Here is a 13,597-nt window from a genome sequence, read left to right as displayed (position 1 = left end):
TATATCTTCTATAACAAATAGGTGTTCTTGTTCTCATAAATTTATTATGGTATTTGAATCCTGTTGCTTCATTTAGGCTCCTCTCTTATTCATTTATTGGTACATGACTACATGTTGATTAAAACGGAGATCTAGTAGGATACATCGGAAACTAGAAACCACAGCTAGCAGTTTCTGCTGAAACAAACTTCAAAGACAGTCAAAGACTTGGGGTTAGTTTCATTCTACTTGCGCTAAGGGCAATAGAAGGCTACGAGTAAACAAAGAAGAACCATTGTTCAGAGCTGGTCGGAGTCCAAGAATCTCTGCAACAGCATTGTAGACCTGAACATTCTCAAACGAAGGCACTTTCTTTCCTCTCCTAAACCTTGGACCGTATCCAATAAAGATAGATCTCATGGAAAAGAACATGTTGTCGTATCCATGAGTTCCGGAACATTCTTGAACGGATGTTCTGTTCTGTTTAACCATCATACCTTCTCCGACCATTCCTATGATCGGCGGAATCCGGGAACTATCGGAATAATGCAGCCTTTCCGGTAAATTCTCCTTCAAGTAAACCTGCAAAAACTCTCCGTTGTTTACTTTCCCTGAGCTCAAAGCTTCGTTCATCTTCGCTACTAGTTCCGCGTTCTTCTTGCCTGGATTCTTGACATCTTTGCCCCAGCGCGGGTTCATTACTAGCACCGGGCTATAATCTTGGATCCAGTCCGCAGGTATCTTGATCCAATCCGCTAAATCATCAATGTAAATCACTTTCTTGTCACAGTTAGTAGCCATTCCGTGATCACCAAGCAATATCACATGAACATCATTAAAAGTGTTCCTCTTCTTCAATCCCTTGATGATCCTACCGAGCATCTTATCGACCTTTGAGACCGCTTCGGTAACGCGAGGATCATCGGGGCCGTATTCATGGCCCTGTATGTCCGGTTCATCGAAATACAACGCCATGAAATCTGGGATTTCGCTCTCGGGAAGATCGAAATAGTTCAAGATCGTATCGACTCTTTCTTCAAGAGGAACCGAAACATTGTAAGGAGCTTTACAAAATCCTTTAGGGCAGTTCCAAGAGCCTTTGTGGACATCAGCGCCTGGCCAAAAGTAAGTCGCAGCCTTGAGCCCTTGGTTCACCGCGGTAACCCACAACGGCTCACCTAACCACCATTTAGGGTTTAGGTTCCTGTTGAATAGTTCCCCGCTTACCGGATCTGTAAATTTGTTCATGATTATACCGTGGGAAGCTGGGTAGAGTCCGGTGGCGATTGAGTAATGGTTCGGGAACGTCATGGATGGGAAAACCGGAATCAAACCGGTCTTAGCTTCGGTTCCTCTTGATATGAGGAGGTCGATGTTTGGTGTCTCCGTCTTGAATTGGTAACCGAACCGGAAACCATCGCAGGAAATTAACAGAACCACCGGTTTGTTGAGCTTCTTGGAAGGTTGGGGTACTCTCCTAGCGTAGGAAGATGGTGAGTCGACACCATGGGCAGAGACGGCTACGACGAGGACAATGAGAAAAGCAACGAGCAGAGATAACTTGCGCAAGGTGTAACCGGAGAAACCGGACAGGTCAGGTTTGGTCTTAGCCATTGAGAGAGAAAGAGTAGTGATAGTGGTCGATCAGCTCAACAACGTTCACGTTCTTTATAGAACGGGAGAATTCTCTTTATTTATTTTTCTTTATATCATATAGAATCTCTCGTGATTTTATATTTTATTTTTTGTTTTGTTTAACCAACTAATTCTTTATCTAGGTGTGTGTGATAGTATCAGTGGGTCACTTTAGTGTTGACGGGTCTTGTCGGCAGGTGATTGTTTATGTAGTAGTATCTCAAAATACTCGAATCATTCATTTTGTACTTTAATATTTACAATTGTAGAAGTACGATTTAAAATACTTTCTTAAACGAATTAAAGACTCAATTCTGAAAAGTTGTTGAGATTTCTGATTTCACCCACGTCTTTCAGAATCCCTTCACGGATCCCAATTCTTATCTAACTTCAATACATTATGGGATATTCGAGTAAGATCGACTCGAGATTGGGGACTTTATAAAAATGGGTGAAATATTAATCGAATAGACTTATAGTCTGTCTACTCAATGAAAATTAATATCCAAGGTTCTATGAAAATAAGATATTGTCAATTTTATAAAGCATTTACAGTGAGTCAGTGACTTAAGTGGTGGATACTGGATTACGAATGTTTGATTTGAATAATTAGAATGATTAATACCCTTCTCTATATATAAAGTAAAGTTTTTTAGTCAAATAGTAAGTGTCATGATACTTCAATGAGAGAAATTTAATTCAATATATTTAAAATATGTCATGGATATGGAGAATAAATGCTACCCATCAATATTTTATAATTTGAGATTTAGATGTGAGTTATGGCTTAATGAACCTAGTGTAATTATATATATGAGTATGGCATATTGTATGGCTCAGTGGTCCTAAAGTATCCCGCATCTAATATATTGGCAAGTGTATATACTTAGATTGCAGTACGGCTCATAGAACCCGAGCCTGCTAGATTGGGCGATAATGTGTCTTTGACAACTTGGATTATCAGAAAATGATGTTTGAAAGCGTCTCCAAAACCCTCCTTCAAGCGACCCACAAGCCAGTAGGGTGGCCGGTATTTCAAGGAGTGATGAGTGAGTGATATCAATAACAATTCAAGACGCTTACTTCAACCTTCCTTTGTGTTTTGGGGGGGGGGGGGGGGGGGGGGGGGTGCCAATGCCACATGTCTCAATGCAATCTATGTGCAGAAAACCAGTCTTTTCTTTCCAATTTCTCTCCCCAAATTTTAAATAGTCGGAAATCGGAATAATATCAACTACATCAAATAATATTGACCTGTCAGGAGAGAGAGAGAGTGAGAAAGACTTTTTACTTACCACTACTACTGCTTAACTTTAATGATATAATTCATATCAATTAACCTTGAACGTAGAAGTCTAGGAGATATATTATTTCCTAAAGTGGTCTTTAGGGGTTGAGAGTTACATGTGACTTACTACACAATATATATAATCAGTAATTAGATACGTATTTGAGGACTTGCATGGTGTATGATTTGGCTTGCTACACGTCATACAACAATGATATATTTGTTCTCAACCACTCGGCAATAAATAAATATTTTGGTAATGCATGATTGAAACCTGGTTATTCAAAAACATTAGGGTTCACATTTTTCTTCATTTCCAGATAAAATTAAAACCAAATGATATAGATTTGTCATTCACTTATCATCTTAGTAATTATTATTCATGAGCTAAGTGATTTTTGCCTCATGTTAAATCCCTTGTTGCTCCAAAAGGCAAGAGAATGCTACGAGGGAACAAGGAAGAACCATTGTTCGGAGCTGGTCGGAGTCCAAGAATCTCCGCGACGACGTTATAGATCTGCACATTCTCGAACGATGGTACTTTCTTTCCTCTACTAAACCTAGAACCATGTCCGACAAAAATAGTCCTCATCGAGAAGAGCTGGTTGTCGTAACCATGGTCTCCGTAGCAAACTTGAGCATTTGTTCTATTCTTTCTCACTATTAGACCTTCTCCGACCATTCCTATGATCGGTGGAATCCGATAACTCTCCGAATAATGCAGTCTTTCCGGTAGTTTCTCCTTCAAGTAAACTTTCAAAAACTCTCCGTTTTTTACTTTCCCTGAGCTCAAAGCTTCGTTCATCTTTGCCACGACTTCCGCGTTCTTTTCACCTTGATTCTCGACGTCTTTGTCCCATTGCGGACTAATTGCAAGCACCGGGCTGTAAGACTTGATCCAAGCCGAAGGTATCTTGATCCAATCCGCTAAGTCATCAATGTAAATCGCTTTCTCGTCACACTCACAGTTGGTCACCATTCCGTGATCACCAAGCACTATCACATGAACCTCATCAAAGATCTCCCTCTTCTTTAGCCCCTTTATCACCCTACCAATCATTTTATCAACCCTCGAAACCGCAATCGTAACCCGAGGATCATCAGGGCCATAGTTATGACCGGATTGGTCCGGCTCATCGAAATACAACATCAGCAAATCAGGAATTTCGTCCTCGGGGCGATCAAAATGGCTCAAGACCGAATCAACCCTTTCTTCTAAAGGAATTGAAAGGTTGAAATGTGGACAATATCCTTCCGGACAAGTCCAAGAACCTTTTGGAACTTCAGAGCCTGGCCAGAAGTAAGTCACAGCCTTGAGACCTTGGTTCACCGCGGTTACCCACAACGGCTCACCTAACCACCATTTCGGTTGTAATCCTTTGTTGAACACCTCTCCACTAACCGGATCAGTAAACTTGTTCATGATTATACCATGGTAGGCCGGGTAGAGTCCGGTTGCGATAGAGTAGTGGTTTGGGAATGTCATGGTGGGGAAAACCGAGATTAAACCGTGTTTGGCTTCGGTTCCTCTGGAAATGAGAAGGTCGATGTTTGGTGTGTCGGTTTTAAATTGGTAACCGAACCGGAAACCGTCGCAAGATATCATCAAAACCACCGGTTTGTTGAGCTTCTTGAAGGGCCAGGGACGAGAGATCTTGAACGATGGAGAATCAAAACCATTGGTATTGGCAGTGGTGATTGCGGCTGCGGTGGCCGCTACGATGAAAAGATTAAGAAGGATGAGAGAAAATTTGGGAGACAGAGCGTGTTTGGTTTTCGCCATGGGAAAGAATGTTTTGTAATGGTTCTTGCTCTTGCAGCTCATGTCATTTATAGAGCGGGAGAATGTAGCTAACTCCTTTCTTTTCTTTAAAATACTTTGACTTTCATTGAAATTAACTTGATATTACATTATCCTATAACTAGTGGTTGGCCGTTGGCACTCTAGCTAGTAATAAATAAAATCATAATTATTTGGAGTTTTTTTGTTTCTTTGGAGTTTTGTCTTTAATTAACGTGGATATATATGTCTGCCGGTTTGTTAAATTCCCGTTCAAATCTCACTTCATATATAGTATCAGATTGTTGATTCCAATGTTTCACCTCCCTACTCAATAATGCTCCTCGAAATTGACATGCTTTCCCCAAGCGAATACGCCAAAATGCTGCAATCCCCTTCAAAAACCACATGATTGCATCGCAAAATTCTGCTCCAAACTGATATAAACCAACAAAAGGAAACAAAAAAAAGAAGAAGATGATCTTCTTAGATATCCTTTCGAGAGAAAATTCTATAATAAACTAATTCAAAAAATGTTTGAAACTTCGTCACAATAATTTTGATATTAAAGTTTTGAATATTTACGGTGCAGCGTGGTTATTTTGCATGTTCATTTAGACTTCTAGAAATTGGTATACATTTCAATGGTATTATATAATATGTCATATATGATGAATTGGTGTTTTGAACTATAAATCATCACTAGTATAAACAGAACTAGATTATACCATAATTTTATTATATCTAGCAAAAGAAATGATTAGTTATGGTGGAAATATCATACTCTTCTGATTAAAATACTTGATTTCAATTAAACGAATTTGTCTTCTACTTCAAATCAAGTATGAACTGACGTAGATGAAAAAAAAGGTTTAAAACGGACGTTGACAAAAAAAAAAAAAAAAAATTGAAACGGACATGGAGATATTTGTTAAGAAGAAAATTGGACATGACAATTACATTTACCACTATATATTCTTTTTTAAAAATAAATTGTCAGCAAAACAAATCCTCAAATTTTTGGAATTTTGATTACTTCGGCCGTTTTATGAATACTGTTTACAGTAGAAACAGATTACTTTTTTTTTATTTAAGATTACGAGTTAGGTAAAAAGTCACGTTACGTTATCGTCATCTGCATGAGCTAGTTGTGGGAGAGCCGTTGATATCTGATCTTACGGTCTTGAATAAATCACGTGTTTTCACCACGAGTTGTATCCTTTCGTGGTGGGCTCGTCCAACGTCTGGATGAGGATTACCAGTGTTTGATGTGGATTGTGGTCATATATATAATGTATACGCCCATGTTAACTTTATACAGGTTAAAAGTTTTTAGGGACCAGCCTAATAGAAATATAAAATGTAACCAAATAAGATTCTCACTCTGTATCCAGATTTGAGTTTATAAAAGATTTTAAGATAACCTGTGGAAATATCATACTCTTCTGATTAGGTTGTCATGTTTATTTTAATTCCCAGAAATATTATTTGAAACCCTAAAATTAATTAGATTTAGCTGATCAAGAGTGAAGCAACTAAGTTTAAGTCCATAAAATTGGATTTAGCTAGTGGTCAAGAAGGAAGCAACAAAGCTTTAAGTCCATAAAAATTGGATTTAGCTGATCAAGGAAGAGGCAACAAAGCTTTAATTAAGTCCATAAGTCGAGGTGGTAACAAGTACTTGATATGCGGCGTTCAGTCTCTTTTTGACAATACATCAAAGGATAAGTCAGCACGTCGTCTAAATTACCAACTCGCTCGGTGCAGGTTTATGTTACATGACCAATATCTATAAGCTACAATCGTGAACATATATGTAGAAACTGAGTTTCAAGCAATGAATTTGTTTAAAGGAAAACAAATTCAATAAAACTATCTCTCTTAAGAAATCGGATCAAAGCTAACAAGCAAAAGAGAATTAAAATCTTTTGGAAAACAAGTTAGGGTTTTGCTCAAAAACAATGAAAAACTATGGTTTTTTTGTATTAATTGTTGGATGATTTACAATGGGGGAAGATCCCTCTATTTATACTTTGCCTTAGATTACAGAATATAATAACTTTCCTAATGAGTTGACTCATGATTAGGAAAGTTGCTTGTTTCTTGCTAGGTCAGCCGCCGGGCGAACTGGAAGTCGGTGTCCTGCTCTTGAGCTGGGCTTCTTTAAACTATTGGGCTTTCATTCAAAGGCCGAATCCATCTCCAAGAGCGAACTTCCGGTTTAGATAATTAGTTTCCTTATTGGTTTAGACCGGTATGTTGAGAGTGCCAATTCCTACACCAATAGTATATGTCTAGTGAAAAATTCAAGTGGATTACTGTTAACACTATCATTTTAGCGTTAGTTTTTTTTAGAAAGAAAAGGAAGAAAATTCCGCATTAGTTAATATACATGCACGTACGTAATGTCTTGTCCAAGACTGCATTTTATCTTATTTTTCACAGACTTTTCAGCCAAAATTCTTATTAAAAAAAAATTGGTATTTTCCAAAGGGTGAATTTGTCAGTAATAAACACACTGCATCAAGTCTAATAAAGACTTTTAGTCTGAAAACTAGGAAATGTGATGACATAGAGCAAACATGAATTTATTACTGACATAGTCACATAGAGCAAACATGAATCTATTAGAAAATCGGCAACTGGTGGCGGCTTCCAAATATGATTACTGACATAGAGCAAACATGAATTTATCAGAAAAGACCTCACATAGGTTTGATAGTATGAAATTTGTTTTAACTTATACTCTTTTATTATAACAGAGTACCCAACAGAAACCTTCAAAATGCTTAGCCACCATTTAGTGCTTGAAGGAATTGTTAACTCATGCAAACCTATTTCTCGAACGTACTTAATTGCGTTAAACCAGTGCTATGCATGCCTAACCCATTCGTTACCTTCTTCTTCTTCGTTGATTTTGGCCAAACCTGGGAAACTATCTGCAGTATACAACCAGAAGCCTTCTCTTTCTTTCTTTTGTTCTTTCCTTTTTTATGTCATCGACATTCTGGGCCTTATTATGGAATTAACAGGCTCTAAATGTAGCCCAAACGACATTTTCAAAATTTGACGACCTTCAAACAATTATAATTATTTTCTTCAAGCTTATTTACATACTTTCTAATCTTGTATAGTCTAGTCTTCAAAAAGATTGATGGTACGTATATCATTTCATTGTTTGAAAACATGATGGACGAAACTTTTTAACTCGTTTGTTTCTTTCTTCTTCTCATAAATAAAGCATGATTGTCTTAGTCATATATAATATCGACAAAAATAATGATTATAGTGAGAAAATTGTGATTTGTTGGTAAATGATCGTGATTTTATTGTATGTTACAATAGTTCGAACCGATAGATTCACTAGTCACAATCATGAATCGAAGAATAATTTGGATTGCGTGTCCATCTCATGATTAAGACTATAGATCTATTGGACAGAGATTTATGAAGTTTAAGGTTGCAGGTAGACCGGTTAGGTTGGAAGAGTTTCATATAGCTAGATCATGGTTGCATTTTGGAAGTACATAAAAATTCTTACATTTTTGGGGAAAAAAAATGCATGATATTATAGAAGGATTAAAATCTAATTGTACCCCAAACATGACTCATTGAATATATTTATCATTTTATTTGTGAGCATTTTTGAATATTTAACTAAAAAAACTTGTTGATGAATTTACAAAATGATGGAAATGCTAAGTATAAATAATTTATATCGGGGTAACGCAGAAATCTATGGTTTGATAAATCATGTGACTAGTATACGGAATCCACATTTTCTTTATCCCAAAATTTTGGGGTAGATTTAAGATACTATGTAATTGCCATATGAGTGCATTCAGTTGTTCGTAAATCGTGATTAACAAAACGAAACGATTGAGACCTGACTAATGATTGCATCTTTGTGTAAAGCTATCTTGGGGGCGTAAAAAATAACTTATGTACCATGATCCACGAGATCATTGGCTTAAAAAATTCCTTGAGTTTGATGATTGTATGAATCATAATTTGCCATGTGGCACTTAACCTTAGAAACAAAAAGAGGTGGACATTAAATTTCTTATAAATATATATCAAATTGTGTTGTTGTAGTAATGCATTTTTTTTCTTTCTTTTCCACGTTGTACTGATGTTTAAAGAAACACTTACAGAACATGCAAAGAAGTCCCACAGATAACAAATACTATAAATAAAACATCAGGACTGTATACTATGATGAGCATGGTTTTTTGGCTTGTCAAAGAAACTATGCGCATTGGTTGTCATGATAAAATTGTTATATGCAAGGCCAAATCCATTTTCCAGAGATTAAAACCTGACACGAACACCATATATTTTATAAGTCATATATCAGTTGGCAAGACTTCCTAAATCAGGACTAAAAACAGTACTAGTAATTTTGTGGTACATTGGCTAATCTCAATAAATTTTCAAATAATTAAGAATGTATCTAAGATTCTTCTCTTGTACACTATAAAATTCTTCGGCTTATTTATAAAAACGTTCATTGAATAACAAATTATCACCAGTTATCTTATTTCTTTTATATATCGACTTATATGATTAGAGGTGTATAGAAGATGGAGCCTTCATCCGTATTCAGTATAAGTATAATTAATGAAAAATTGGGACTCTTATTACATTCCCAACAAAATTTTAATCAAATACATCTATAAAGGAAACATTTGCTTCATCTTGTTTTCGTCGAATTACCATGTCACCAAAATTAGAAAAGGACAGCTCCAATAAGATATTAATTAGCAATTAGCATCAACCTTTTGAATTTTAGTGAAGGGACAGACAAATGCAAAGAAGCCATGTAAACCATAACAGTTGGCCAACTCAGTGCATTTCAATATTGGACACTTCTTTTTAATCATCACTTTGGTCACTTTGAGAAAACAAAAATTAATAAAGTCTAGAAACATAAACGACCAAAGACCTATTGTTATCACCTATAGATCCCTAGATTCCTTCTTAGCACATTTAAGTTTCCTTACATCTTCTTTTTTATTTGACATATATATCCTGTTTCTTAAACAACTTAGGGGTATGTCTTTAAAGATGTATGCCTCCCTACATATAATATGTTGCTTTAAATTAGTTAGCTAGGTCCACTTTTCATAACATAATAATCACAAAAAGCTTTATAAATTAAAGGAACAACAACCAAAAGAATTTTTGATACCAATGAGATAATGTACTTAATTCACATATATACCACCCCCAAGTTCACTATCATAGAAAATAAAATAAATCAAAATCGATAAACCTAAAACACACAGAAACTGATCATGTTAAGGATGAATAGGAAATGATAATTAAGGAATTTTGTACATTCTCAAAACCGAAAGAAAACTAATGGAAGCATCAAGTAGATCTTTCAACTCTTTTTCTGGCAACAAGAACATTATTTTAACTTTCGCCTTGATCTTTTTTTTTTTTCATGTACAAATTCACATATATATATATATATATATATATATATATAGTGTACCTTATAGAAAATAAAATAAAAACAAGAAACTTTGCAAAAGAGTGTAATTCGTATGGACTTTGGTTTCATTTTGAGATGATTATATCCTTTTTTATAATATCAGTTTTAGAAAAATATAGTAAAAAGGTGATGAAAATGTTAATCATCGCAGCTTTAGAAAAGGATTTTGTTAGGACAAAATTGTAAGAGTTAGACAGTAAAAAATGGACAGATAAGCAAAGACACAAAAGTTACTCTCTGATGGATTGATGGGTTGTTGGGTTTTTATCATAATTTTCCAAAACAGAAATGATTTTTCAGTTTCATTGATTATTAATGATTAGAATTTTGCCATGATCTATTGAAAAGAAAAGGTAAAAAATCCTCATGATCTGATGTTTTAATTCGTGACATTGGGTGGATTTCTTGAAGAATTTTACATTTTTTAATTAAAAATTTAAATATTTAATCTTGACAGTAAAAGTTGTTAATAAATTTATGAAAACTAGATAAATATAAATATTTCAGTTTTATCAGAAATAGAAAAACTAAATTAGATGATAATTATATTCGATAGTAAAATTTGTAAGTAAAACTATCAAATAGTATCAAGTTAAGATTTTACCAAAATTTATCATTAGTTATAACAAATTGCTGCTTTTTTGGGGGTCAAATTCCACTTTCATCTTATGTTTAACAATATTATCAAAATATCAATTTTGAAATTTCATACATTTATTAAACTACTCTTGTTAATAAATAAATTCTATGAATTTTAATATATATTATATGTTTTATACTTAATTTTTCTATTTTAAAACGTTCAATTAGATTAGTTTATTCGTTTTGTTTTTGTAGGAATTTCACAAATTTTATTTCATTTCATATTCTTTCACTTGTTAGGTCATTTAATTTATATGTTATTTTAATCTATTTAACTTTTTTTCTTTTTCTTTTTTCCATTATTAACTCATCTGTTGCCACCGCAAAGTGGTCAAAAAGCTCAGGCAAGTCTTGTGACTGTGAATTATGCTGTTAATTATTCCGTCTTTCTAATTTTTTTTTCCCAACGTAACTGATTGTTGTCGATTAGCTAACTACGAAAGCTACACTCAAATTGTTGGCAGAGAGGTAGGTGTAGTAGTATGAAAGAAGATTTAATGGGAGTTAATTGTGGTAAAATGAAGGTAAAAGCATCGTTCTTTAACACAACAATCCGCAAGATGAGTTAGCAAATCTTTCAAGCTTCCTAGTCCTAGAGTGAAGCTCTAACCACTAGATGAAGATGGAGTCCACATGCGCAGAGCCGCAGACTGCTGAGTTTTCTGAATCACAATGAACAGTTTATTTGGTAAAATGGCCTCTTTTTTTTTTTTGTAAAATCCTACGAGGCATGAATAAATGAATAAATTATTTTATCTATTTAGACAAATATTATTTTTAAATTATAACGATTATCTTAAATAAATTTCCACGAGATGTCCTTGTTATACAGATATAATTAAGACTTGATCAGTATGTTGAAGTTTTGTCCCAAAAAAAAAAAAAGATGAGTATGTTGAAGTTATAGTTTCATTATATTATTATTTTTATAGCATAGTATGATTCTTTATATCATATCATATGATGATAGTAAAGTAACAATCGTGGAACATATCCGATCAGCATGCAGTATGCCGCATGTGTAAACAACGTGACGAATATACTATTCTAATTTATATCGTGTAATTTTTAGTCTAATTCTATCGAGTACAACACTATACAATGTCATAAATAAATAGTTGTAAAGTAATTTCGTTGATTTTTTTTTCTATGCAAGCATTAACGTGATTAATTTCAAATTTACAATAACATTTGATCAGTCATAACGAGAGGCTGTAATAAAAAAACGGAACATCCATGCATACTTAAGCAAGATTGCAAAGGGTAAAAAAGAGATGAGCCATAACTTGATTATATCGTGTCGGAAAGGTTGAAGGACGGGCCAAGACATGCATGTACATGTAATTCCGTTGCGAAGGTTAAGTCACTGTAACGAGGTTCCGAATATAAGATTGTCGACCGAAAACTTCAACATATGTTTCTAGCACCATATATTGACTGTCTTTAAGGATCTATCCCACGACATTTGTAGTTCGTTGGTGTTAAAGTCATCGATCAGCAGATTTCAGTTTAAATCCGGGATTATTATAGTAGGTATATATGCATGGACCATAATGTCGTATACATAAGTATAATATTTTTCCTATATATACCACTTACAGTCACAGAACATATGATAAAGTTAGATTTAGTTTACCAGCAATCAAGGCTCCATGAGTTATTTCACTCGCTTTTCAAAAGATTTATTAATATATCGATCAAGATAAAGAAATATAGTCGTCTGTTGTGGTTGGGTGTATGACCTCTTTTCTCATCGACACAATGAAAAAAAGTGTGCTAGAAGCTTAGGGGCAGCATTTTATTATTATTAAGTATTTTCTTTTAGCATCTATAATTTGTTTATTTTATTTTTACAAATTTAGAAAAAGACAACGAGTGGGACATTCCTGTTTTCTTTAGGAATGAAAAAAGCAAATCAAATTTCACAATAATAGAGTGGAGGAGTCCAATTAGCTTTCTCTTTGATTTGACCAAACAATAATCTTATTGGAATAAAACTATCAGAAAATACGTTTTTTCTTTTCTTAAACTTGTACAAATCTCATATCATATAATTAGGATTTAGATTACTGGATATGATTTTTGAGTAAAACTAACGAATACAGTTTTTAAAAATTCCGTATAATAAACATTTTTTTAATACAAAAATAGAATAATAGAAAAATGTAATTTTAAATCCATCGATTCTGGAGCAAGTGACACTGGATCTCCTGTATTTTTGATTAACCCTAGCAGCAAAAAAGTACTAAATATTAACTATCAAAATATTATCTAAAAATACGAATTTGTCTTACCAAAAAAAAATCGAATCTTTGTTGATTCGATCAGGTTTCTTTTTCCTCACATGATTGAAGGGAAGAATTATTGATTACGATGGACTATCTCTATAATTGATGTTATCATAATCATAGCTCATGTAGAAACTGCATAGGATGTATCTGTTGCAAAATAGACTAAGATGTGATACTGATTAATTTTTGTTAAGTTAATATTTGTTTTTCACTTCCGCGCGAGATGGCAACAATAAGTTAGATTCCTAGAAAAACAAGTGAAACACTTTCGAATATATCAAATTTTCATATAATCCATGTATTACTGGTTGTGTATGTTTACTTAATTACTTTAGATGTTAACAGTAACTAGGTCTATATATCCAACTATGTGGCGGTAATATGATAGACAACATACTAAATACAAGAGTCTAACTCTTGGTATTATTCACTACAAAAGTGATATTAAATAAAAGTTTTTTATTTTATTTTTTGTTGTTTTA

At 34.1% G+C, this 13,597-nt stretch overlaps 2 protein-coding genes across 2 annotated transcripts; both read right to left on the bottom strand.

Moving 5' to 3' along the window:
- Positions 1-67: 67 nt before the first annotated feature.
- Positions 68-1,714, bottom strand: LOC104721899 (nucleotide pyrophosphatase/phosphodiesterase 1). The gene has a single exon (XM_010439975.3). It carries the CDS (start codon positions 1,591-1,593, stop codon positions 220-222), a length of 1,374 nt encoding a protein of 457 aa, XP_010438277.1. The 5' UTR covers positions 1,594-1,714; the 3' UTR covers positions 68-219.
- Positions 1,715-3,143: 1,429 nt separating this feature from the next.
- Positions 3,144-4,714, bottom strand: LOC104721898 (nucleotide pyrophosphatase/phosphodiesterase 2). Its single transcript, XM_010439974.2, has one exon. The coding sequence runs from the start codon at positions 4,683-4,685 to the stop codon at positions 3,306-3,308; it is 1,380 nt and encodes a 459-aa protein (XP_010438276.1). The 5' UTR covers positions 4,686-4,714; the 3' UTR covers positions 3,144-3,305.
- Between the last annotated feature and the right edge of the window lie 8,883 nt (positions 4,715-13,597).

This window comes from Camelina sativa, chromosome 11 (assembly GCF_030686135.1).
Source record: "Camelina sativa cultivar CO46 ecotype springtype chromosome 11, ASM3068613v1".
NCBI lineage: Eukaryota > Viridiplantae > Streptophyta > Magnoliopsida > Brassicales > Brassicaceae > Camelina > Camelina sativa.
This window is presented reverse-complemented; position numbering and strand designations above follow the sequence as displayed.